This window comes from Leptonychotes weddellii, chromosome 6, assembly GCF_054177405.1.
Source record: "Leptonychotes weddellii isolate Sample4059 chromosome 6, ASM5417740v2, whole genome shotgun sequence".
NCBI classification, from domain to species: domain Eukaryota; kingdom Metazoa; phylum Chordata; class Mammalia; order Carnivora; family Phocidae; genus Leptonychotes; species Leptonychotes weddellii.
Genome location: NC_138374.1, coordinates 7,406,514 through 7,430,365, shown reverse-complemented (window position 1 = coordinate 7,430,365; position 23,852 = coordinate 7,406,514). Strand labels below are relative to the sequence as shown.

The 23,852-nt window shown below is 48.0% G+C and overlaps 1 protein-coding gene across 1 annotated transcript in view; it reads right to left on the bottom strand.

Annotated features, from left to right (window-relative positions):
- CPXM2 (carboxypeptidase X, M14 family member 2) overlaps positions 1–23,852 on the bottom strand; it is a 119,824-nt gene that overhangs the window by 8,291 nt on the left and 87,681 nt on the right. Inside the window, exons 7-12 of the mRNA XM_031029393.2 lie at positions 20,283–20,371; positions 13,768–13,891; positions 12,357–12,553; positions 11,188–11,367; positions 5,630–5,927; positions 912–1,051 (exon numbers count right to left, since the gene is read on the bottom strand). Coding sequence (XP_030885253.2) covers positions 912–1,051; positions 5,630–5,927; positions 11,188–11,367; positions 12,357–12,553; positions 13,768–13,891; positions 20,283–20,371 — 1,028 coding nt within the window. The remainder of the gene's footprint in view (positions 1–911; positions 1,052–5,629; positions 5,928–11,187; positions 11,368–12,356; positions 12,554–13,767; positions 13,892–20,282; positions 20,372–23,852) is intronic.

Genomic DNA, 23,852 nt, shown 5'->3' with positions numbered 1-23,852 from the left:
TCCTTAGTGGGGCATGGATGTTACTGGATTCATTGTAGCACGGACCTAGAATTGGTTTACTCAATGCTACAGGATGGGCGTGTCCTTGGGAGCAAGAGGAAGGGAAGGCGGGGGAGGTGCCTAGTGGATCCAGCAGGGCTTCCTCACCAACTGCAAGCAGAACCCTGGCAGGGGCTCGGGGGACCTCTTCCCAGGAGCCTCCCACACCTGCAGCAGAGCCTCTCAGCCTCACAGCCATGGTGGGCACCATGGTATCTTCCAACAATCCCCATGGTGAAGTCCTTACTCCTGGGACCTTAGAATGTGACTGTATTTGGAGACCATGTCTTTAAAGAGGTGATGAAGTTAAAATGAGGTCATTCGGGTGGGCTCTGATCCAATCTGACTCCCTCCCCTATAAGAGGAAATGGGGACCCACAGAGGCACCAGGAGTGTGTGTGCATGGAGGAAAGACTATATAAGGACAAGGAGAGGAGACGGCCATCTGCCAGCCAGGGAGGCTCCTCCGAATGAAAAAACCTGCCAACACTTCGATCTTGGACGTCCAGCCTCCAGAACTGTAATTTCTGTTGCTTGAGCCCCCCTGGTGTCTATGTTTTTATGCAACCCTAGCAGACTAGCACAGGGGGCCTGAGCATGCTGGCTCGGACATGTCATCCCCTCCCCACAGGGCAGCATCTGGTCACACTCACTATGATGACCCAGTGTGAGCCATTGACAAGGCTTTACAGCTCACTCTGCAGGGCTGAATCAAGTGCAGATAGACGCTGGTTCTTCTAGCACTGTTTGGGGCTGGCCCAGCATGACAGCCGGAGTCCCAAGTACTAACTCAACTCAGTCTCAGGCTTTCAGTCCCCTAATAGGCCCCATTCCTTTGCCAGCCCCCACCCCGATGCGTGCTCATGCCATACCTGCTCCATGAACACGATTAAGGACTCTCGATTATTCTCCCACTCCTCGGGCAGCTCACTCTCGTGCGGATACTTATCACAGCCCACGTAGATGGACAGCTCGAAGCAGTTGGTGTGAAGGTAGCTGAAATCATTGAGACCTGCCAAGCCAACCGGACAATGCTGTCACCAAACAGTGCTCCAAGGGGCAGGAGGGAGACAGCAAGAATGTTCAAGAACGGGATTCAGAAGACCTCATTTGAACAAGGAGGTGTCCAGTGTCTACTGTAGACTACAAATGAATTATAGCAAAGATGAGGGGAGGGGCTGGGGAGGGAGAGAGAAGATGTAGCCAGAATGGTTTCTGGGGAAGACAGGTGTACACGGGAACAACTCTGACAAAAGGAAGACCGAAATAAGTGCTTTTCAGATAAAATTCTGCTTATGAAACTCAGTTTAACACACTATTTTTAGAATAAAGCTACCATGAATTAACAGTATGGATTCTAAGCATTTGATTAAGTTTCTCTCTCTAGTTACTCTCTCTCAGCTACGGTTCTGGAACAGTGTTCTGTTCTAATTCATACCAAGAGCTACCCCGACCGCCCTCCACTGAGTGCCATCCATGAGCCCGGACCTGTCCTTAGCGCTCTGAATCCACTGACCACAAACTCAGCAGAGAGGTAGGCAGCACAGCACAATTTCATGAATAAGAAAATGGAGGTAGAGAACAGCTAAGAAATGTATCCAGAACCGTGTGTCTGGAAAGTGCCAGAGTCAGGGTTTGAACCTATAGGTGTGTGTGACGCCAACACCTTGCTCTTATCTCCAGGGCTTGGCTGCTTGGGGGCCGCAGGACGAGCATACTCACCCACCGAGCCTGACGGCAGACGGATCTCGAACATCCGACACTTTTGCAACAGGACGTGAAACGCCCAGCCTGGCATGGGGTCAGGCTCCACATTAGCATCCTAGGGCTGCTGTTACAAACGACCACAAACTGGGGGGCTTAAAACGACAGAAATGTATCCTCCCATAGTTCTAGCGGCTGGGGGTCTGAAATCGAGGTGTTGGCAGGGCTGTGCTCCCTCCAGAGGCTCTAGGGGAGGAAACTTTCTCGTCTCTTCCAGCTTCTGGTAGCCCCCAGCGTCCCTTGGCTTGTGGCTACGTCACTCTGACCTTTGTCTCTGTCTTCACGTGGCCTTCTCCCCTGTGTCTGTGTTGCCTTCTCTTAAGGACATTTATCAATGATTTTAGGGCCCATCTAGGTAACCCAGGATACCCTCACCTTGAGACCCTTAATTTAATTGCACCTGCAATGTCTGTGGCCATACCACCCTGAACACGCGCCATCTTGCCTAATTACACCGCAAAGACCCATTTTTCAAATAAGGTCACATTCACAGGTTGCAGAGATTAGGAAGCAGATATATACTTTTTCAGGGGAGGGCACCACTCAACCCACTATAGCACCCAATATCTGCGAAGCGAAGAAATGAATGTTAGGTGGCATCAAGTTCTTCCTGACGTTTTTGTTTTTGGGCAACAGGGTGATTAGCAAGAACACAGTGCAGCTATGCTGTGTGTGACCGCAGGAAGCACATGCCCTGCAGGAGCCCCTCTACGAGCCCCCCTTGGGTTCCGAGGGTCAGGGCTAAGAGAGCAGAGTGGGGCGTGCTGGGTTTCTCTGTGGTGACTAAGAAGGAGCAGGTCCTCCTGCGCAACCAGCCTCGGTCCTCACCATGCATCTTCCCTCCTTCTTGCCTACCTCGCCATCACGCTCAGTGATGTCCTGCTTAGGAGAAATGCCTGATTAAAAATCATGGCTTTGGGGGGCAAGAGCAATTCCACATCAATCTGCTGCCTAATCACTAACGTCATGAGCAAAATGGTACAAAACATACAGCCGCCCTCTCTGGAGGATTCCAGATTTGAACCACTCACATGTCACCAGATTGGCCTTTGACCACGTTTGTGATAAGACAGGCAGAGAGCTGCGGGATGGAAGGGGTGGGACCCTGTCACGTCAATGGGACATTCTTCACAGGGGTTTGGTCTGGCTGGAGAAGGCTGGTCAAAAGGCCACGTCAACGCATCCACTTGAACCCGAAGTATGGAATTACAAGAGGGCACAGTGTGGCTGACAGACACCAGGCCCACTAGTTAGCACAGGCAGGACACAACTGAGAGGGCTGGATGCCTCTGTGCATATAACATTCTCATTATGCCCAGCCTTTCAGGCCCTGTTGATACGGAAATAAATCAGTGTTACATATGAAACTCTGGAGTGGGCCTGCCACCCTGCCATGTGTCTTCAAAGCACTAAAAGTACCAGACGAATGGGTGAAATGCTGAGAAGCCAGGAGAAGGGTGGAAAAGCTTGAGCCAGGCTACCTTTGCTGCTGACTTCTGGCCCAGCAGCAAATGGCATGAGCCGAGAATACTTGCTGAAGAATGGTTTCAAAAGCATGACGTGTGGGCAAGGAACTGCGGCGTGACCCAGACAGACCCCCCTCCCCACACCCCACGTCCCAGCGGGATGGGCAAGATGTTCCTCTGTGCTCTCCTGGCCTAGAATCCTACTGTCTCGGCTCCCGCGTGGAGCACAGAGCTGTGCCTTCCTTAAGGCCCGGGTGCCCATCACCAGTTCAACGTGCACTTCATTATGGGGCAGAGGACGCGGGGTGGCAGCCCGGGAACCAAGGGGGCCTGGCGTCACTCTGGGAGTTGAGATGCACACGCTACGAATGATGTGTGTTTTGAGCTTTCCTGAAGCCTGCTCTCCACGGCCCCATCTCCATTAACTAATGCCTGCCAGTCGCTGCTAATGAGCGAGCAAGAACCGAACAAAAAGATGGAGTGGAGGGGGAGGGGGAGGGAAGGAAATTAGAAGTCACATTTCATTAATCTACGGAGAGAGGAATCTGCACACTTCCTCACACCACCAGGAGGAAGAATGATTAAGAAGGCTCGAGCCGCCCCATGGCTCTGCCACAGAAGTCCCTGAAATAATGGAAAATATAATTGATAGGAAAAAATCAAATGCTGCCTATGTGATTATGTGGCAGCCAACTTTTCAAAACGTGACTATTGACCTGGCGCCGGCGAATCCAGCTGGGTCTATACCCGAGGTACTTGCAAGCAGCCGTGAAAAATAAACAGATCGTTCACGTTAAGGCTGTTGCCGGTTTTCAGGGCTAGACCTGAAAAGCAAGAATGGTTTTTGGCCATTAGAAAATTCTCTCGATTGGCAGGGATTTGCCTTTTTTTTTTTTTTTTTTTTGTGCAGGGCAAAACTATGATGGTAAATAAATAAAACACCTCTGCTGGGTAGGGAACCCAGAAGAAAATGGCAAGCTTTCTGTACATGTTAAAACATGGCCACGGGAACAAATCTGTTCACTACTTTTTTAGTTTTCTTTTCCCAAGCACGGACACATACCTGAAAAGCACGTGAAGGCTGAATCTAGCAAAGGGAAATAATGTGATGGTTAATTAGGGAAAAAGAGAGCAGGAGGTGTGAATGCGAGCATACACTATGGGAAGAGGGGGGAAGGCAGACAGGGGAGTGGGTCAAAGCTGTATGCTTCTCTGGTAAGCTAGACAGAGAACACCCCCCACCTGCCACCCACGTGAGCCTCACGACAGTCCCAAAGGGCTCACCATCTTCATTGTTACCATCATGCCCATTTCGCAAATGGAAAATATGGGGTTCAGAGAGGTCAAGGAACTCCCCTGGAGTCATAGAGCATCTGAGGGATGAACTGGAATGTGAATCTAGGTCTAGCTGACATGGAACGTTTTTCAAATTCATCGGTGGTTCGGCAACCCTAACAAAGTCAAGAAAATAAGCAGCGAGCATCATGCTTGGGGTCTTGCCATCCCAAAGCTGGGGGACCTTAGGAAATGTGACACCCTCATCCCTCCTCGTCTGGGAGCCCTGGGCCGGCACATCCTGGACGCAGCAAAGAAAGCTTATCCTGAAATGGGACCCCAGGGTCCTCTGCGGCTGCTATGAAGGAATTCCCGAAGTCCCTGCTGGAGGCCCCTCTGGTCCTGCGTGGATGCCAGGAGCAAAACCGCATACTCCCCGCATCGCACACGGGCGGGCTTCGACCAAATGCCCTGGTCTGCCTGGGAGGCCGGGCCACCGACCTCCAGCAGACGGGAGGTGTGTGCAACAGTGTTCACCACACATCGGGCCTCAGGACACACCTGCAGCTTGGAGTCACTTCACACCTGAGCGTGGGATCAATGCCCGGCCCTTCTGGGGGCCTACAGCATGGGACACCCCCATGACGGGCACAGCTCTGGGTAAAAACACCCAGCCCCAGCACCAACACACACATGCTCTCTGCCCCTCTGCTGGGTTTGTTTTTGGTCTGATACTTCCTTGCAAGTCTACATTTACCCGTCTCTGACGCTACAGAATCCGAGTAGCTCGGTGCTGAGAGCAGGCCAAGCAGACGCAGCTCTGCCCCCTTTCTTGCTTGGAGAGATCCCTTCAGATCTCCAAGCCCTGGTGATCTTGTTCATAAAACGGGGAGTAGCCACACACCCCAAGACTATCGGAAGGATGAAGGAGGAGTCTGCGTAGAGTGCTGGCACCCTGTCAAAGCCAGACTACAGTCACTACTATCCCCATGACAAATGATAAGGGACGGCCGGGTCCCTCCCTGTCCCAGCCGTCCATTGCCACGTTTGGCTGCACAATGACAGCAAGGCCACCCGAGACTTACTTCCGGCGACAGTGTGCCAGGAGGCCCCATTGACAGTCCCGTCCTCTTTCTGGAAGTCCTCTGTGTGGCACGCCCTCCGCCTGGCATCGGTCATGAGGCGGTGCGTGGAGGCGTAGGAGTAGGCCAGCCAGCGGAACACGTGGTCGTCGGGCGTGGGGCTGGGCTCTTGTGTCTTCCACAGGGACCGCACCATGTCGTAGGGGTACGCCACCACCAGCTCGCCCCCCTGCAGGTTGCCGCCCAGAACAAAGGGGATTTTTTCCATCCACGCTATGACAGCCCTGGTCTCTACCGCCACCTGCGAACACAGCGAATTCAAGCAGGCTTTGAGAAATAAAAATCGGAAGGAAACTGCATTCTCGCCCTACTTTCCAAACGGGGACATAGTTGAAAGTGCAACCATTTTATGGAATACTTGTAGCAAAAATGTAGAATTTCAAAATCAGTCCGAGGAAAACTGGACTTCGTGCAAATCATGGATAAAAAAAGAGAAATCTAGGGAAGTTTCTTTTTTGCAGGAATATTCCAGTTAATGCCCAGAGGGAAAGACGGAGTTAGCGTATCAACACTATGGCAACTCCAATGAATCAATGGGCCAGGCATGTTCATCCCTGGCTCCAGAGAGCAGAGAAAGAGAGAAAACCAACAGAATGTGTCTCCCGAGGGAAGAACATGCACCTCAAAGAGAAACATCAACCCGGAAAATGACCAAGCCTCTAATCTGGGGGCCGGCAGCCTTTCTCTGCAAAGGACCAGATGGGAAATACTTGAGGTTTTGAGGGGCCTGCAGTCTCTGTCCCAACTACCCAACTCTGTCCTAGTAGCTGGGGAAGCACCAGAGACAATATGCAAATGGTGTTCCAATAAAACACCACGTGCACCAACAAACCTGGGTGGGAAGTAGCCCACCTGCAGGCTGTAGCTTGCCCACCCTGTTCCGTGGAGCCCAGTCCGGTCTACAGCTCACTGCCACCTTACCGGAAACACAGAAGAATAGGTTACATGACATGATAAGTATACACTCAGCAGCACCCAGACAGTGGAAAATGCGACAAGACGATCTAATCTAGTTGCTGACAACCTAGTTGCTACGACATAAGCAACGAGCTGAACAACAGCAAAACTCTGAGGATAAAAGGCAGGAAGTGAAACAGGAGAAAGCTTTGGGTTAAAGGAGACAGGAAAGCCGGTGCACCGGATCACAATGAGGGAGCTTTAGTTGGCTCCTGATTTAAACAAACCGGGGTGTCTCAGTCGGGTAAGCGGCCGACTCTTGATTTGGGCTCAGGTCGTGATCTCATGGGTCATGAGATCAAGTCCCACAAAGGGCTCCACGGTCAGTGGGGAGACTGCTTGAGATTCTCTCTCTCCCTCTGCTCCTCCCCCTCCCTCTCTCTCTAAAACAAATAAATAAATCTTAAGAAAGAGAGAGAGAATGATAATAGGGCGAACGTGAACCCTGCCTGGATATTTCATAACACTAAGAAATAAGTGATTTTGATATAATAATGGTAATTGTTCATGGCTTTAAAAGAGGCTCTGAACTTTTAGAGATACTTACTGAAATATTTGCAAATGAAATGACACCATTCCTGGGATTTGCCTCAGTAATTCTGGGAAGGAGGAGAAAGTGGGTGCAGATGTAGATGGACTGAGAACGGACAGGTGTTGAAGTTGAGATGGACACATGGGGGGCCTGAAAGCTTTCGCTCCAATTCCGTATGATTGGCATTTTTTTTTTTTTTTTTATGATAAAAACTTGAAAGAAAGAAAGAAAGAGAAAGAGTGGGAGGGAGGGAGGAAGGAAGGAACTCACAATGTTAGAAGCAAAAATTAGAAAGCCTGACAAGGTCAATACTGATATGAATTCAGTTATTTATCCTAAGTTACTGATTCCTATGAAGAGAATTTCAGCAGAATAAAATTTGATAATGGAAAAGAAAGAAACACTGGAAATGGCTTAGCTGTGCAGTACAGAAAGTTGATTGAGGAATGAAATTGACTTAGGATTCATTAAGTTTTGTTTTTATTCCTAAACACATCAGGGGCCCTGGATGGGACTACTTGTAGAACTTGGCTCAGGACACAGTATCATCGCTGGTCCGTGCTTGTCCTCTTCTCTATGTTGATACGATAAACACCCATAAACCCACCATCCGTGCCCAAAACCAGATCTTACGGACAATTTCTGCATAATATGTGACTCCCCTGTCCCATCCTCCTGCTTCCCACTCGGAGGTAACCACTGTATCCTCAATGATACGATTCTCATTCTTCTTGTTTTATCCTGTATGTGTGTGCTTAAAAATACATTATTTGGTTTTACTTGTTTTTGCTCTTAAAAACGGGGGGGTAACCATACTGATTGTTGTCTTCTGCAATTTTTTTCTCTCAATTCATGTTTCCAAGACGTATCTCTGCATTGTTGCCCAAAGCTGTAGCTCAGTCTTTCCCACTTCGGTATGACGATGTCATCATTTATCTGTCCTTGTGATGGTGGGCATACAGGTAATTTTCCATTTTTTGCTGTACTGAACAGCACTGCTTTGAGCTTTCTTCTGGTATACATGTGCTGAAATTTATCTTGCATAAATCACCAGAAGTGGGACTGCAGAGTCATAGGAAATACACATATTCCACTTTACAAGACAATCAAATTATCTTCCAAAGTCACGGTGCTAATTCACACTTGCACCCACAATGCATGAGAGATCCACTGGCCCCACACCCTCTCCAACGCTCAGCTACTGTCAGACTTCTTAATCTGCCAACCAGTGGGTGTAAAATGTTCTCTTATTTGCATTCCTTAGTACTAGTAAGGCTGAACATATTTTCATGTTTATTAACCATGTCTCCTCTTCCACAAATTGCCTCTTCATATTCTTTTACCATTTTTCTATTGAGCCGTTTATATTTTTCTTATTTGTTATTCTTTATGTATTTTAAAGTTCTCATTCTTTTCCAATTACCTAATTTGCAAATAATTTCTCTCGGTTTTTAGCTTCTCTCTTACAGTTTTTAAAATTTTTGATGAGCAAGCTTTCTTATTTCGATGTAGTTGAGTTTATTAATCTTTTATTTTATGATTAATGTCTTTTAAAATAGCCTTCTTCACCCTGAAACTAGTTATCTGTATTATAAAGATTCACTAAGAGATTTTACTGGGAGTGATTATTAAATCTTATCAAATGATTCTTTCATACAGACAAATCCCTTCGTAATTTTCTTCTTGGTTTTCTATCATTTCTTTGATTTATACTCTTATTTTTCTATCACAATCTTTATACATTTTGAGGGGTTTCTTCTGTTATTCGTGTGCTAGTTTCTTTAGCTATTTTTTAGCCTTTCTTCTTTGGAATATAATCACTGAAAGGTATAAAATTCCTGAAAGCACAGGAGTTTCTGTGGCACTCTGCAAATTTTGATACGTAACATTTTCATTACTGTTGGGCTCTGATTATTTTTTAGTTGCCAGTACAGTCTTTCTCTTTGACTCATTATTTAGAAGTATTTTTTTTTTTAATTTTCTAAAGACGTGGTGATATTTTCATTAACCTTATTACCGTCTTTGGTTGAACTGTATGCTGGTGAGAGCATCATGGTCTGACTCGTATTCTCTGAAACTGGGTGAGATTTCCTTTACAGCCCAGAGCATTGTCAATTTCTTAAAACACTCCAGGGATTACTCAGGAGAAGATATTATTATCTACCTAGTGGTTGTAGACTTCTTATAGATCGCTACGTCAAGCCTGTTGACTGTTCTTCAAGTCTTTATCTTTGCTGACTGCTTATCTATCCAACATAACCACAACTGAAAAAGATATTTGTGGTGGCAGATCTGTGTAATTCCCCGTTGTGTTTCCCAAAAACAAGCTCAGAAAGCTAAATTCTAGTCTTAAAGCAAAGACTGATATCCAAGGACTTTCTATGGCTATGCTGAAGAATTCCTTATTTCTCATAGCCTCAGGGCCAAGAACACTGGCAACCATATTCCAATACTGGTCCAAGAGTTCCCAAACTATAACATCCCTTGAATTCTCAGCTTTACCAGACGTCATTAGTACAGTAGTCTGAAAGCAAAATGTGTGTGTGTGTGTGTGTGTGTGTGTAGGGGATTGTATAGGTTGGAATTAGGAAATATGAGAGAGAATGCAGAAGACTCAGAGGCACTGAACCCTTTACCACCCCATAAGCTGCCCATGGGCACCCTAACCACACCACCAATACTAGCACTGTCTGTCTACATCACTTGACTGGTTGCTTCTTGAGGGCCTGGGTAACACCATCCTGCGCATCCCTAAATGAGGCAAGCATGCCGGCCTTCCTCCAGTAAGCGGTACCCACCCATGCGGTGGGCTGGAGCCCCAAGGCAGAGTGGGGGAGTTGCCTTCTATCCATTCATCATCTCTTCCTTGATTCCTCAGGAACAGAAGCTAGTGATGTTTATTTTTGTTTTCTTGAGCTTGCAATGTGCTTGCCTAAAACGTAGCATTTTCCAGCCTTCCCCGCAGTGGGTTGATAGCATGTTTTGACTAAATTCTGGCCAATGAGATTGAAGCATAAGTATTATGGAGGAAATCTAGGAATGACTCTTAAAATTAACTGAATTCTCTAAGAGGAGGATCTTCTTTTTTCTTTTTGGTTTTTGCTTAACTCTTGTTTCCCTCTTCCTTCACAGAGATGACAGCTGGACCCACTGCCGTCTTGGATTTTGAGAATGGAAGTCAGATGCTAACATGGCAGAGGCAGAAAGACAGACAAGTCATTGGTTCCTGATGCTCATGGGGCTTCTATCTGGCCGGGCTTCTATCATCTGCCTTTAGGGTCCTTCTATATAAAAATAAATAAATAAACAAACTTCTCCCTCATTAAGCTGTTGCCATTTTGGTTTTTCCGTTGTTCCCACTGAACCTAACCCTAACTCATACAAGCAATCAAGGCAGCCCTCCTGAAGGACATATACTATCAGAGGTCAGGGGTAAAGAGGTAGATGACTATGGGCAGGGGAGGCAATAAAAGGCATGCAAAATTTTGTGAAAATTCTTTCTCCAACATACGTTCTTTGCAAAAGACGACCGGAAAATTCGGGGCGAACATTTCTCATTCGATGCATTTTTTTTTCTTTCCAAAGAAGCATGACATGTAATAATCCGTAGGGATTTATTAAAATAAAATTAAGATCTCTCAAGCAATCAATAAGGTCTAAGGACAATTTCATAGCAATTCCATAGCACTGCCAAAGCTGAGGGTAGTAAGGATAGTAATGACACACAGAGTTCAGGGGCAGGGTTTTTGGCTTTTTTTGTTGTTGTTGTTTTTAAAGCCCTGTGTGGTTGTAAAGAAATCTAATTCAGCGATTTCTCTTTTATGAAGAATATCCACAAATGTAAACTTTAAAGGTAGTTATTATCTAGCACACTTCCCCACTTCAGGAGAAAACATGAAAGAAAAACAAAATGGTTTTGTCTTGCTCTTAAATGTCAGATCCTCCGCAAATACCAGCGGGTGTTAACTTTGGCCTTCCACTGCTCTGCAGATGATGGGGTATTTTTACTCACCGTGGCATTTTCAGACAGAAACCACTCAGGGATTGCAATATAGTGATTGGGAACTTTCCTTGGAATGTTCTGTCGGTCCTCTGCCTCCCAGAGCAGCGTGTTTAAGTCGGGAAAGTTGTTGTTGATGTCGATGCCATCGTGGGTCCAGCGCCCCAGGGACCAGCCACCCAGCTCCGAGCCCTGGGGGACAATTCCAAGCGTGAGGGACCCACAGGCTTCCGGACTTCTCTCACACAAGACGTCCACGTCTCCACGCCCACCATCCCCACCTGGGTGTGTCTCTAAGCCTCACGCGCCCTCTGGCCCAAAGACAGCACCCAGAACACTGAAGCATCTTCTAGTACTAGGTGGATGGTGGGTAATATCGCCAAATCACCCCAAGAGGGAATGCAGAGCCTCACCCCAGCCACATGGCAGTGTTCAAGAAGTATTAAAATTTCTTCTCCCCTACCCCCCACCCCCAGAGAGCTTCTAGACTGTCAGATGAAACTCCGAGTAGGAATGAATCCAAGAGTCCGGCATTGCAAAATCAACCATCACCGTGTTAACTCATTCTCCCTGCCATGCCCATAAGTTGGGCTCGCAAACCCCTGCCCAACGGATCTTGCAAATCGGGCACTGAAAATCCCTAACCAACTCTGTACCCATAAACACAACCACAATTCTGTATTATAAGGCGTGCGTGTGATAGGTACCAAGCACAGTTTTCCACTTTATTCCCAGATAATACTAATAATAGTCTATTCATAACTATAACCTACACAAACTAGAACATGAAATGTAAACGATATATCAGAATAATAAAAAGAACTCTTCTCGGAGCGCTGAAAGGATTATAGGCAACAACTGAATTGAAGGCCTGCCTTGATTATGTGCTCCATCAATGTTCAGTGTTATTTTTATTCTGTTCTGTTGTGATCACTGAAAATGCAACCAGTATTATTCCTTCCTGTTCACTTTCTCCAGTTTGTTGGCATGTCTACTTCTCGGGTGCCCATGATTCTCAATTCCTGCTTTGCATCTTTCATGAACCCTGTGAGTTTCCCTGCCTCAGCAGAGAGACACTGAAAGGGAAGCCAGTGATACGGAACAGAAATTGACTCGTGGCCCAGCGTGCTCTGCGGCGGGGGCCTAGCGGCTGCCCTGACCAAGAGGAAGAGCGTCATTACCCCTTCGTAGGCCTTCTCGTAGCCATCGGGGTTGAGGGAGGGGAGGATGTGAATCCGGGTCTCCTCCACCAGGTGGACGATGCGCGCGTTGCGGGCCAAGTACTCTTGGCACAGGAACTGCATCAGCAACAAGGTCAGCTCTCGGCCCAGCACCTCGTTGCCATGGGCCCCTGCGATGTAGTGGAACTCCGGCTCACCTTTACTCAAAGACGGGAAAAAATACAGGTTCATATCGATGCTTCGAGCAGGACAGCCCTTACCATTTAGGATTAAAAAATCTCTGAGTAATATCAACTTACAATTTTACCCTAGGTCTTCTTTCAAATAGGCCCCCCAAGTTATATCACTATACTTTTTCTTTTTTAATTCCCAAATAGGTATATAAGAAAATGTGTAGAAAACTCTTAGATGATACCAGCCCCTGGGTAATCATGTTTATTCTTATTTAACAAAAATGGAGAAAGTAACACAGTGCGTAAGGTTTAAAATTTACAAATGAAACACAAGCCATAACAATGATTTTTCTCCTGGGAGGCAAGCGTTCTTCTCAAAAGAAGGTCCTATTAAATCTTACAAGGACACAAAGATGGAAAAATAGAAGCAGAAAACAGATCAGCAGGGGACATCAACACTGACACAATTTTGTAAGGGGGCTGCCTTTGAGGTTTTCCTCTTCCGAGCTCAGCTTCTCCAGTGTTGGGGCTTATCAGTGCCCAGCATGGGCTGACAATACTTCTTCTCTCACTGGCAAAGCTACTGCTTTTAAGGAAATGTGATTTTACCTGCAGATCAAGCCCTTACCCTTTCAAAGAAACTCCTACGAGGAACTCCTGAGATACTGACAAATTTAGAGTTGAACGAAGCAGACAAATCTCAGACTTAAATATCGGTGGATTTCTAAAGGACTCGCGGATTTCCCAAAAAGAAAACCTGAGAAGCCCCTCTGACCCGGAGGAGAATCCAGGTTCCAGAGTGACTGAATGAGAAATGGCTGAAGATAGGAAATGCTCAAAAATAGAATTAAATTTAAAAAAAAATTAGGGGACCTCCCTCTAACTTAAGCCATTAATAACTTAAGTCCAGAACTTTCTTCTATAAAAGGATTCAGTCCTAACCAACTCTGGCCACTTTTTTCTTTGGTCAGTGTGACTGGCCTCAGAGCTGGAGAATAGAATGAAATGTGGTTCATCTGGAGAAAAGGAAGGTATCTCTACCTTAAATAAGTCAACAGCCTATATCACAAGATAAGAGCTTCACAGAACCAGAATTTGCAGAATCTGTGTGTGAGAGTGGTGCGTGGACAGCGCCTGGCCTGTTTCATGAATGTTCTCACAGAGGTGAGCCATCTCCTGGCTCTTTAAGAAGGCACAAGACATGGAGGGACAGGTGTCTCACAGAGGGGTAACCTCACCGACTTCATGCTCCCCAGGGTGGTCGGAGATCTCCACGGCATACAGCTTCAGGCCCTGGTGGCTCTTGCCAATGTTGTAAATTCTGGTGATGTTGGGGCACATTTCGTTCACAACCTTCATCAGCTGAAAAACAAAACGGAGTTAAGGCTCTAAGCAATGATGGCTGTTCTCTAAAGGCACAGAGCTCCCAAGATAGCCACCTGCTGGTCCCCTCCCACAGCCCCCCTGCACACCCTCACCCTCCCCAAACACCAGAGCTATCCCCTCTGCCTGGAATGTTCTCCTCGGGTTGTGATTATCACCTTCCTTGGCTGTGGTCTTACCTTTTTATTGTGATTTCCTGTTTTATTTTTGTCTCCTCGCTAGACCACAGATCCTTTTTTGTAAAGATGATATTTATTTATTTGACAGAGAGAGCGAAAGAGAGAGAGAGAGAGAGAACACAAGCAGGGGGAGCAGCAGAGGGAGAGGGAGAAGCAGACTCCCCGCCGAGCAGGAGCCCGATGCGGGGCTCGATCCCAGGACCCTGGGACCATGATCTGAGCCAAAGGCAGATGCTTCACCAAATGAGCCACCCAGGCGCCCCAAGACTACAGATCTTTTAAGGGACAGATTGAGCCTTTGCTCTCCATAACCCTGCCTAAATAAATATTTATTACCGAATATCAATTTTTTTCTCATAATTTAATGAGCATCTTTGGTGTGTCAGGCTGAGGGAAGACACGGCTCCCACCCTGCTGGAGCTTACGGTGCAAAACAGAGGGGAGTCATCTGAAGACCCAGTTCACTGATGCTAAGTAAGGGGGTGCAGGGAAACCATGATAATGGTGCATCATGTGGTGAAAAGGTGGGGAAAGTAGGCTTTGACGAGGAAGTGAAATTCGACATGTGTTATTTCCTGAATTTTACATTTAAAGTTGAGCTCGTTAGACAGACAGCTTTGGTCTGAGGGGATGAGACGAGCTGCCGAAGGAGGTAAGGAGGGCTCTGCTGATCACAGGAGTACAGGCTGCCCTTGAGGGGAACGGGGGGGCTGTTGGGAACTCTCGTCCGCAACAGGGCAAAAGCAGAGACCCGCCATCACTGGAGAGACAGCATGCGAGGGAACCACGGCTTCTACACCCATCACCGTGGGGACACATACATGCTGCAGGGTTGAAGGGGGACCACGTGCACAGCACCACATCTTCCCAAGGGACACAGTAATAGTGTCACTAATAATGTCAACTATTGCATTAGCCACACGTTCTATTTCTTCACTGATTTTCACTGTCATGACCTCCAGGTGAAGTAAGTAAGGCAGAGGTGACTGTCCCCATTCTACAGATATGGAGACTGAGGCTCAGAGAACCACTGAGTGATTTGCCCAGGGTCACTCAGCTGGTACCAGGTGCTGTGGACTCAGGGCTCTTCTGCGTCCCTGAAGGTGCAGCAAAGCAATGAACACCAGCACATCTCTGCTGCCCGTTTTGTCAGCTGCACGCCATGACCCTTCTGAAGATGGCCACAGCACAATCACCATCTGATTTGGGGTCCCACATACTAGTCCCTACAGACTGCAGTCATCCTCATCCACCACCATCAACCTCAGCAAATCCTTAGCAGCAGATGATCCACTGCCTTGGTTCAGATCAATGACTAGTTCTGCAGACACAGCCCCTCGAGTCATCCTTAACTAGGCAACAAAGACAACCATCCAGCACACAGCCTGGCTGTCACTTAATGCCTACCCTCCTCCTCCATCCAATCAGCTGCAGGAGCAACATGCCACCTGTGTTTGAGATCAGGACCTTGACACTGGAGCACAAACTCCACCTTCCGTTGGATGCACACTTAGCCCTGGAGACATCTCTTGGTATGGGATAGCCTCAGCCGTGACTCACCAGTCACCTCTTCACACCCCAGCCATCCTAGCGTTTTCCTCCCAGCCACATTCCCTCCGTGTGCTGTGGTGTCATGAGCACCTTCACACATGAGAATGAGGACACAGGCATTTGAGGAATCTCCTTTCTGAAGGTTCTTTACAGTTCCCTCTGCACAGAAAGAAATTCTCTCTGAAATGCCAGGAAGGGTTTCCCCAGTGGCCACCACCCATTAATGACCTAGCTGGTGATCCACCGTGCTTATTTCTGAAAGGAGTCAAAGATGTCCTTATTGGAGTTGCAGTCTTGATGGTTAAAGTGACAGTAAAGACTAGAACTTCTTCCTGGCCTCAGAGCATGCATTCTCAGTGGGGGTGACATCACCCCCCAAGAGGCAAAAACTGGTTGTCTGGGGCTAAAGGTCTCACACATCACAATGCTCTGTGGCCCTCCAAAGCTCAGCCCTACCCAACAAAATCTCACTCTTAATATTTAATATAATGGGCAGAGGATAATTAAGAAAGTGTCTAAAAAGCCTCCTGGGGGTGGGGTGGTGATATGAAACCAGGGTGAGATCGATCACCTAGAGAGCGTGTGGGTTTGCAGAGTCTGAGCCTCATTGAGACTCTGTTTCCTCATCCCCGAGATGGGAATACACTTTGCCAACCTTGTATCTATCTACTGAATCCTAGGCTCTGCTGCTTCCCTCCTGCTCTGCAGGAGAGAGAAACAGAGCCCTTCTCTAGCAATTCAGTTTCCAGCAATATACAAGAAGGGACTTCTGCATAAAGGATGCTACAATGACAGGCACATGGCACTTGCTGTGGTGGCTTCACCCTCTCCCCGGGGACACTAAGCCGGGAGATGTCCCAGTGCTCCAGGGCACAAGGCAGCAGGGAAGAGCACACTGCATCCACTCCCTGGGACGTTCTGCAGCATCACAATTACAACTATGGGGACAGCGTGGAAAATGGCTCGTGATCCAACATTAACTGAGGGAAGCAAGGCAAAATTATCACCATCCTCTCATCAAAATCGAATGAATTCTGTGAATGTAGAGACTGAAACCCTGGACAGGAATGGGGGGAAATGCAAATGGCTGATTCTTGAGGGTGGTGGGCTCAGGGAAGATGGACCTTAGACTCTGGGTTTGCATTTGATGTTGACATAGTATTGTTTCTCCAATGAATTAAAATGTTTTTAAAAAGGGCGGAGGGAGAAGAGAAAAAGTCCCCTTCCACCAGCTTTATTGATTTGCCTGAGAAACAGGCACTGCATCTGGTCCCATGGAGAAGGAATCCCAGAGGGTAGGAGGGGAGAATGGTGGTAGGAGGCACCCAGGGTTGAGGAGATGGGCTCGTCCGGGTCCGCAGGTGGGCTGCCCTGCCCCGGCTTCTTGCCACCATCGCCCCCCCGCCCCCCACAAGTGCACCACAGCCTGCTGCCCCACAGCCTGGCGCCCCGACCCGCCTTCGCTGCCCTGGAAATCAAAGCCAAACCATGAACCTTTTCCTCGAAACCACTTATTTTTCTCCCTTTGTGGATGGTACCTCACCCTCCTGGGAAGCATGCCAGACCCCTCTCTCTCTCTCCCAACTCATTCCAACAGGAGACCTAGGACTAGCCAGTCCTCCTCAGAACTGCCTCTCTCTCAGCTGTCTTCGGGCCTGGTGGCCCCTCTCCTGGGGACCACGGCCATCCCTGACAGTCCACTCCCCACATGCCTTCCAGACAGATCTCCCTAAAACACTGCTCTGCCACATAAAACCCCCTCTGATTCTCAGACACTATACCAAAGCCTCTCCCAGCACTCAGGCAAGCCTTCTCTCCCAGCAGACTGTTCCAGAAGCATGCCATTCTGCTCCTACTTCCATCCCTTTGCTCTTGCTGCCTGGGGTGCCCTCCCTTCTGTCTCCACCTGCCCAAGGCTGGCCAACAGCCCCGGACCATAGCCGACCCCATCTGCATCCAAAGCCCATCCCAACCAGGCCAACTGGGCCAGTCACTTCTCCCTCCTATCCCCCAAATATCTCCCCTGGAAGGAGCTCGGAAGTACATATTTATCTAGTACACGTTACGGGTTTATGACAAAGTGACAGAGTCTCTGCCCTCATGGTCCCAAATGAAGGAGATGTATATAGACAAAGAGGTGACCCAGCAGTTAGAAATGGTAACACATGCTGTGAAGGCTGGAGCGCTCCTGGAGGGGTGGCCTCACTCTGCCCTGCGACATCAATGATGCGCAACCTGCTCTTTGCTGTCCCCTTCCCTTCCCATCCTACCCGCCGGGGCCCCCCTGCAGGAGAACAGCACCTTGTAAGTCAGTGCTCGAGAAATAGTTCCTGCCCACATTCTCAGCATTTCCCACGCAATATGTTTTTCTATTTTCTCTTCTCTCTTCCTGCTCCGCTGCTGTTTCTCATTTTTTGTTTGTTTGTTTGTTTGTTGGAAATGTCTCTCTCAATACTAGGATAAACTAACATTTTTTCTTTTCTGAAGTAGAAAGATTTCTATAGTAACCCAGCGGACTCCATACGGGGAACTGCTAAAATTGCTGGCTTCTTTTTCATCCCCAGGAGCCAGGAATCCAAATGGCAAATCACTTCCGGCTTGAACACCCTTCAGGATTGATAGATGCTCCCCTGAACGGTTTCCAGTTGAGGTCTGCGGAGCCCTGGGGTCACCCACCATCACCTGCAGGGGCTGCACTGACCATTCCAACTGTCTCCTTGGCTTTACATCACCAAGTGATGGTGAGCAGAGCTGCCCAGGAAAATGAAGTACACTCCACTAGTTCTCCTTTTCTGGAAAGACCCCGATTTTCTACACGGAACAACTATTTAAAGATACCAGCTACCCAGAGTCTCTGTGCAGTAGCTCATTTTAAATGCATTTAGATTCATTGCTTTTGACATTAATCGCACCAGCTGAGTGGATATTTGCCCAGTTTCTGGGCTCGCAAAGATATCCCGAGATGTGCAGTAAGTAGAGCTGAATTAACCCACAAGTGCTCCATGAAATGGAAGGGTGAGCTGAGCCATGTGAGTGCCAGAGAATGCAGAGCAGCAGGGATGATTCACAGAACTCAGGTCCAGACACATTATCCTGATTTCTGAAGAGCAGGACAGCAAGAGAATTTCTCTAGCATGTCCCACCTCTAAGTCTAAGCTGACAGGTGTCTGGAAGCTCTGTGGCAGTGTCTCAGATTAAATGACATTGAGACAAACAGGGCTTGTTGATTCCCTGGGATGAGGCAGAGAGGCCTCTGGGCTCAGTCTAATTGCTCCGACCTCAGGAACGTCTCCGGCACTTGGACTGGGCCTCTGGCTCCTTCTCTCGGCACCCATGAGCCCTTGCTTTGAGCCTTGCTAATTTGCTCTTGGTGAATCCTTGTTCTGTAAATGCATTCATGAGGATATCTCTCCATTCTGTCTCTTCAAACAGATTCTCAGGTATCCAAGGATTTCTCATTTGTCAGCGTCCCCCAAGCTTTCCAAGCACCGTGCTGGGGGCAAAGGCTGAACAGGATTTTATAGGCAAAGCACTCAGCACAGCTGTTCTTTCAGCTTGTCCTCATAAACGGCTGGTCCCTTCTCCCTTCACCCAAACACTGTCCACGGCTCGGAATTACTTGGTTTCTTTCTTTTTTTTTTTTTTTTTAAAGATTTTTTTTTTTTTTTAATTCATGAGAGACAGAGCGAGAGAGAAAGGCAGAGGGAGAAGCAGGCTCCCAAGGAGCAGGGAGCCCGATGCGGGACTCGATCCCAGGACCCTGAGATCATGACCTGAGCCGAAGGCAGACGCTTAACCATCTGAGCCACCCATGCGCCCGGAATTACTTGTTTTCTGTAACTAAATCTGGGGACGATCTCGGCTGGGATGAACTTTTGCTCCTAACGGCACTAAAGTCCTAAGATCTATAAAGGTATCAGGCAGTAGTTCTGAAGCCTGGCCATACGTTAGAAATGCAGGGATAACTTTTAAAAATTTAGACCTCCAGGCCCTCCTTCTAAGGATTCTGCTTTAAAAAGTGGCCTGAGGTGAGGTTCAAGTACAGATATTTTTCCAAATTTCCCCAGGTGATTCTGTTACATAACCAAGATGGACAATCAGAGAGTGAATAACAAGGGGTAGAGTTCTAGATTTCCTTGGTGACTGGGCTTCCCCATCAGTAAGGTCAGGAAATAGTCCCTGCCCTCCTGGGGTGGTTAGGAGGGCTGACCACGTTGATGCAGGTACACTGCTAATGTAGTAAATTAACGTAGGTCCTACATACAGGCTTCCGGCTATTACTTTTATCAGTGGTGTTCTAGATCCTTTTTCTTCTTTAACTCTGCCTACGACTAACATCCTCAAGTCAGTTATCACTCAAACACACAGTGAATCTTAAGAACTATTATTAAATCAGAAAAGTCTGGGTCCAAATTCTGTTTCAACCATTTGCTGGATAGGGAGCCTTCCTCTGGTCACTGGAACCCCAGTGAGGCATTCTCAATGTAGAAACCACAAGCATTCAGTGTGGCTTCAGAAAACCAAAAGGATCATTCAGATTCCTATCCCAAACACACCATCCTAATTTCTAGAAAGAAAAAAACCAAACAATGTTCTTCTGGGCACAGGATATAATGCTCTTTGAGAATTCTGGAGCTTACCTGGCGCATTTCCTTATAGTTGTGGTGCTTAAAATCCAGGTCATCAGTGGTGGTCATTTCGTTCCTTCGGTGATAATAGTTATTTGGATCTAGGGATAGAAATATGGTTTTGAATTCACTCACATAATTCGGTTACTTGTAAGGTCAGGAAACAGTCCCTGCCCTCCTGGGGTGGTTAGGAGGGCTGACCACGTTGCCTGATTCATGTGGAGACACAACCCAATCTCAAGCTTCTAACAATCACACAGAGGTGAGAGAGCCAACTTTCGAGAAGCATCTCAGGAGTCAGAATTAGCCAGTGGTGGAGATGGACCTGGAGCCAGAACGCCTGGTTCAAATCTCCACTCTTCTACTTAAGTGCGGTGTGACCTTAGATAAGTCCCTGGAGCAGTCTCTGCCTTAGTTTCTTCACCCGGAAACAGGGAAGAAAGGTACTTCCCTCATTGGTTCACGGTTGGTATTAGTTGGAATAATCTATGTGCCTGGCAAACTGTTGGCACTGAATGAATGAATGAATGAATGAGTGAATGAATGAATGAATCAGTGAATGAATATCACAACCGTATACATAAATGGAAACTTCTGGAAGTATGGTGCACACTATTCGTTACTCATCCAGCATTCAGGCCACTTCCATCCTTCCTAACAGAAACCCTGTGTGGTTTGGGAATCATCCCAAAGCTTCCAGGAAACAGACCTCGCATCCCAGCTCAGGGAGCCAGCGTGACTGGTGTCAACCAATCAGAGCCCAACACACCCTGGCCACTCTTCCTGGTCCAGATGGGAGGGAGGCACAGAGGAGCGAGAATCTCTCCGGAGTAGAGGACAGAAAGAACCCCACCAACATCAGGAGCTACTTCCAATCACGTGACTTGTCAAAGTCCCTTACTCACTAAGCCAGGGGGGGCTGGGGTTTCTGTTGTTGAAGCCAGAGACCCCAACAGGCTATCTTAACACTGGTCATGGGGACTGGGATTCGGGGGTCTGGGAGGAGAGGTCTGCTCTTGACTTGATTCTCTTCCCCATATAAATTGACCTTTTTCTTTAATACATATAAGCCCTGTTGTTTATATAATTATGAGAACAAAATTCTGAGTGCCTCAGAATTATGAGAAGAGAGGACCCTCAAGGACAGGCTGGGGAAGAAGAGTGAGGAGGAGGATAAAGGGGAGGAGCACTCAGTGGATCTGGAGGTCTGTCCCTGGACCTGCCAGCCCCATGGCATTTCCAAGTGGACGAGAAAGCCAGAAATCCTGGCCAGCTCCCGACGTAGAGAGAACATACTGCTCCCGACAGGGGGCTCTCCTAACCCAGACACCCTGTAGGCAAGGTTGAAGCCGCAGCAGCTGCGGGTTTGATCCAAGAGGCTCGAAGGGGGAGTCCAGAGGCAGTGGCAGGGGTGGGGGACAGAGGGATGAGCGTTTGCTCTGAGTGGTGTCAGGAGCCGCGGGTCCCGCTTTGCGCCACCAAAGATGCTCCTCAGACCAGCACTCCGGCTGCCTGTAAACCCAGTCCAGACCTACTGAATCAGAACCCACAGGAAAAACAATCCCCGCTGACTCCACAGGCTCAGAAATCTGAGGAGCACCGTGTTCAAGTACCGAGCATGCTGCCGGCAGGAACGAGGCCCTGGATGCACACCGCACACAGCTTCCAGCCACCGAGCCACGGCCATGACCGCCGTAACCGACCTTGCCAGGGTTCCCCTGCGCTGGCTTCACCCTTGAGAACTAAGGCTCCATGCAGTGCGCTGAAAATCGCAGAGAGACCCGAATGCCAACAAACCAGATTTTAGTATCCACCAAAATATTATTTGCCAGTAATACCATGAGAAACAGGGACTATCCCTGAAAGGGAGAAAGTAGGAGGGCAGGCTGCCATTTTGTCCAGGAAAGAGCAGAAGCTGATCAGGTTTCGCACAGGCCCCCCAAACACATTTCAAGCACTTTCCTTCTGGGAGTGTGGGCTGACCACAGACAAGCTGCCTCTCCTTGGGTTTCCAAACCTGTATGTCTCAAAGCAAAGGTAAAGCATAGTTTTCACATTAATTTACACTTCGTTTACCCATATGATGTTTTCTAAGAGCTACTCAACACTCCCCAAGTCCCAGGGGCCTCTTTCCAAAACTCTTTAAAGCCCCTTTGCCTTCACACACAAGTTATGCCTTCAAGGTTCTTAAAAAGGATTGAAGAAAATCTCAGAACCGTAAGTACAAAGGAGCTCCACGTTTGGCAACGTTCTGCCTTCCCTAAGGCTAGTCAATTTGCCTAAGGACAAGGGTACAAGTTCTGGAACTATCTCCAAACCACAGGTCAGTATTCACAACTTCCCATCGCCCACATTTTGAGCAAATCATTCTTTATCAACTGATTCTGATTAGATAAAGTTTTACTGAGAACCTATTAAGAGCTTAGTAGTGTAGGTAAAGAGATGAGCAAGAACCGAATCTGGCCCGCTTGGGGCCCAGAGTCTGCAATCCCAGTCACCTAGTCAAACTGCTGGCCCCTTCCTCTTTCTGTGGGCAAAAGGCCCCGTTTTCCTGAGGGGAATCTATTCCAGATGTTTCAGATAAAATTGCCTTGCCTAGCATGCACAGTTAGGCGTATGTGACTGAGGTTCAGGCATGAAACCGTGTCCTCTGCCCATAGTCACTGGCTCAGAGGTGATCCCAAGATCCTAGGGTCCACGCTGGGAATCAGATGACTTTCCTCCCAGAGCTGTAAGAGGAGAGCCTCCATCTCTTGGAGTTGCTCAGATGGTGGAATGAGTTTGGGGTGTCGATCTCCCTGTCCGTGAGATGAACATAAGGGGAGGCCTGACTCCCCGAGAAGACCCTGACGTAGGAGAACTATTCTTGCCTGAAGCCAGAGTCAGAATCAGATCCACCCCTGGAATTTTCATTTACGTGAGCCAAAAGCCCTCCCCCCATAAGCTAATTAGAATAGGGCTTCTGGCATTTGAAACGTAAGTCCTGATTCAGTCTGTGAGACCTTTATCCTCACAGATGGAGCTTGGGAGAATCAGTCTCCTGCTTCCCTTAGAGTGTGTGGTTTCACACGTCATATGTCCTGAACACCAGCCGATTCCTTCCGGAACACCTTAGTTACAGGGACAAACTCCCGACAGGGCGTGTGGAGCCTAAAACCATCCCCCCGACTTTTCTTCTCTTACTCAGCTATTTAAAATCCTGTTTTGCCTGAACTTGTCTATTGATTATGCATTATGGGGGTTGAATTATGTCCCCCCCAAAAAAGATATGTTGGAGTCCTAACCCGTAGCACTTCCGGATGGGACTTTATTTGGAAAGAGGGTTTCTACAGAGGTCAGCAAGTTAAAGTGAGGTCATTAGAGTGGGCCCTGACCCATTATGCCTGGTGTCTCTAGCAAGGGGGGTGCAGACACAGAGGTAAGCACGCGGTGAAAAGGCTCTGTGGAGGTGAGGGCACAGATGGGGTGATGCATCTACAAGACAGGGAACCCAAAGACTACCAGAGGTGACCCCCCCCAGAAGCTGGGGTAGAAAGAGGGAGCAGGTTCTCCCTCACAGCCTTCGAAGGAGCCAGCCCTGCT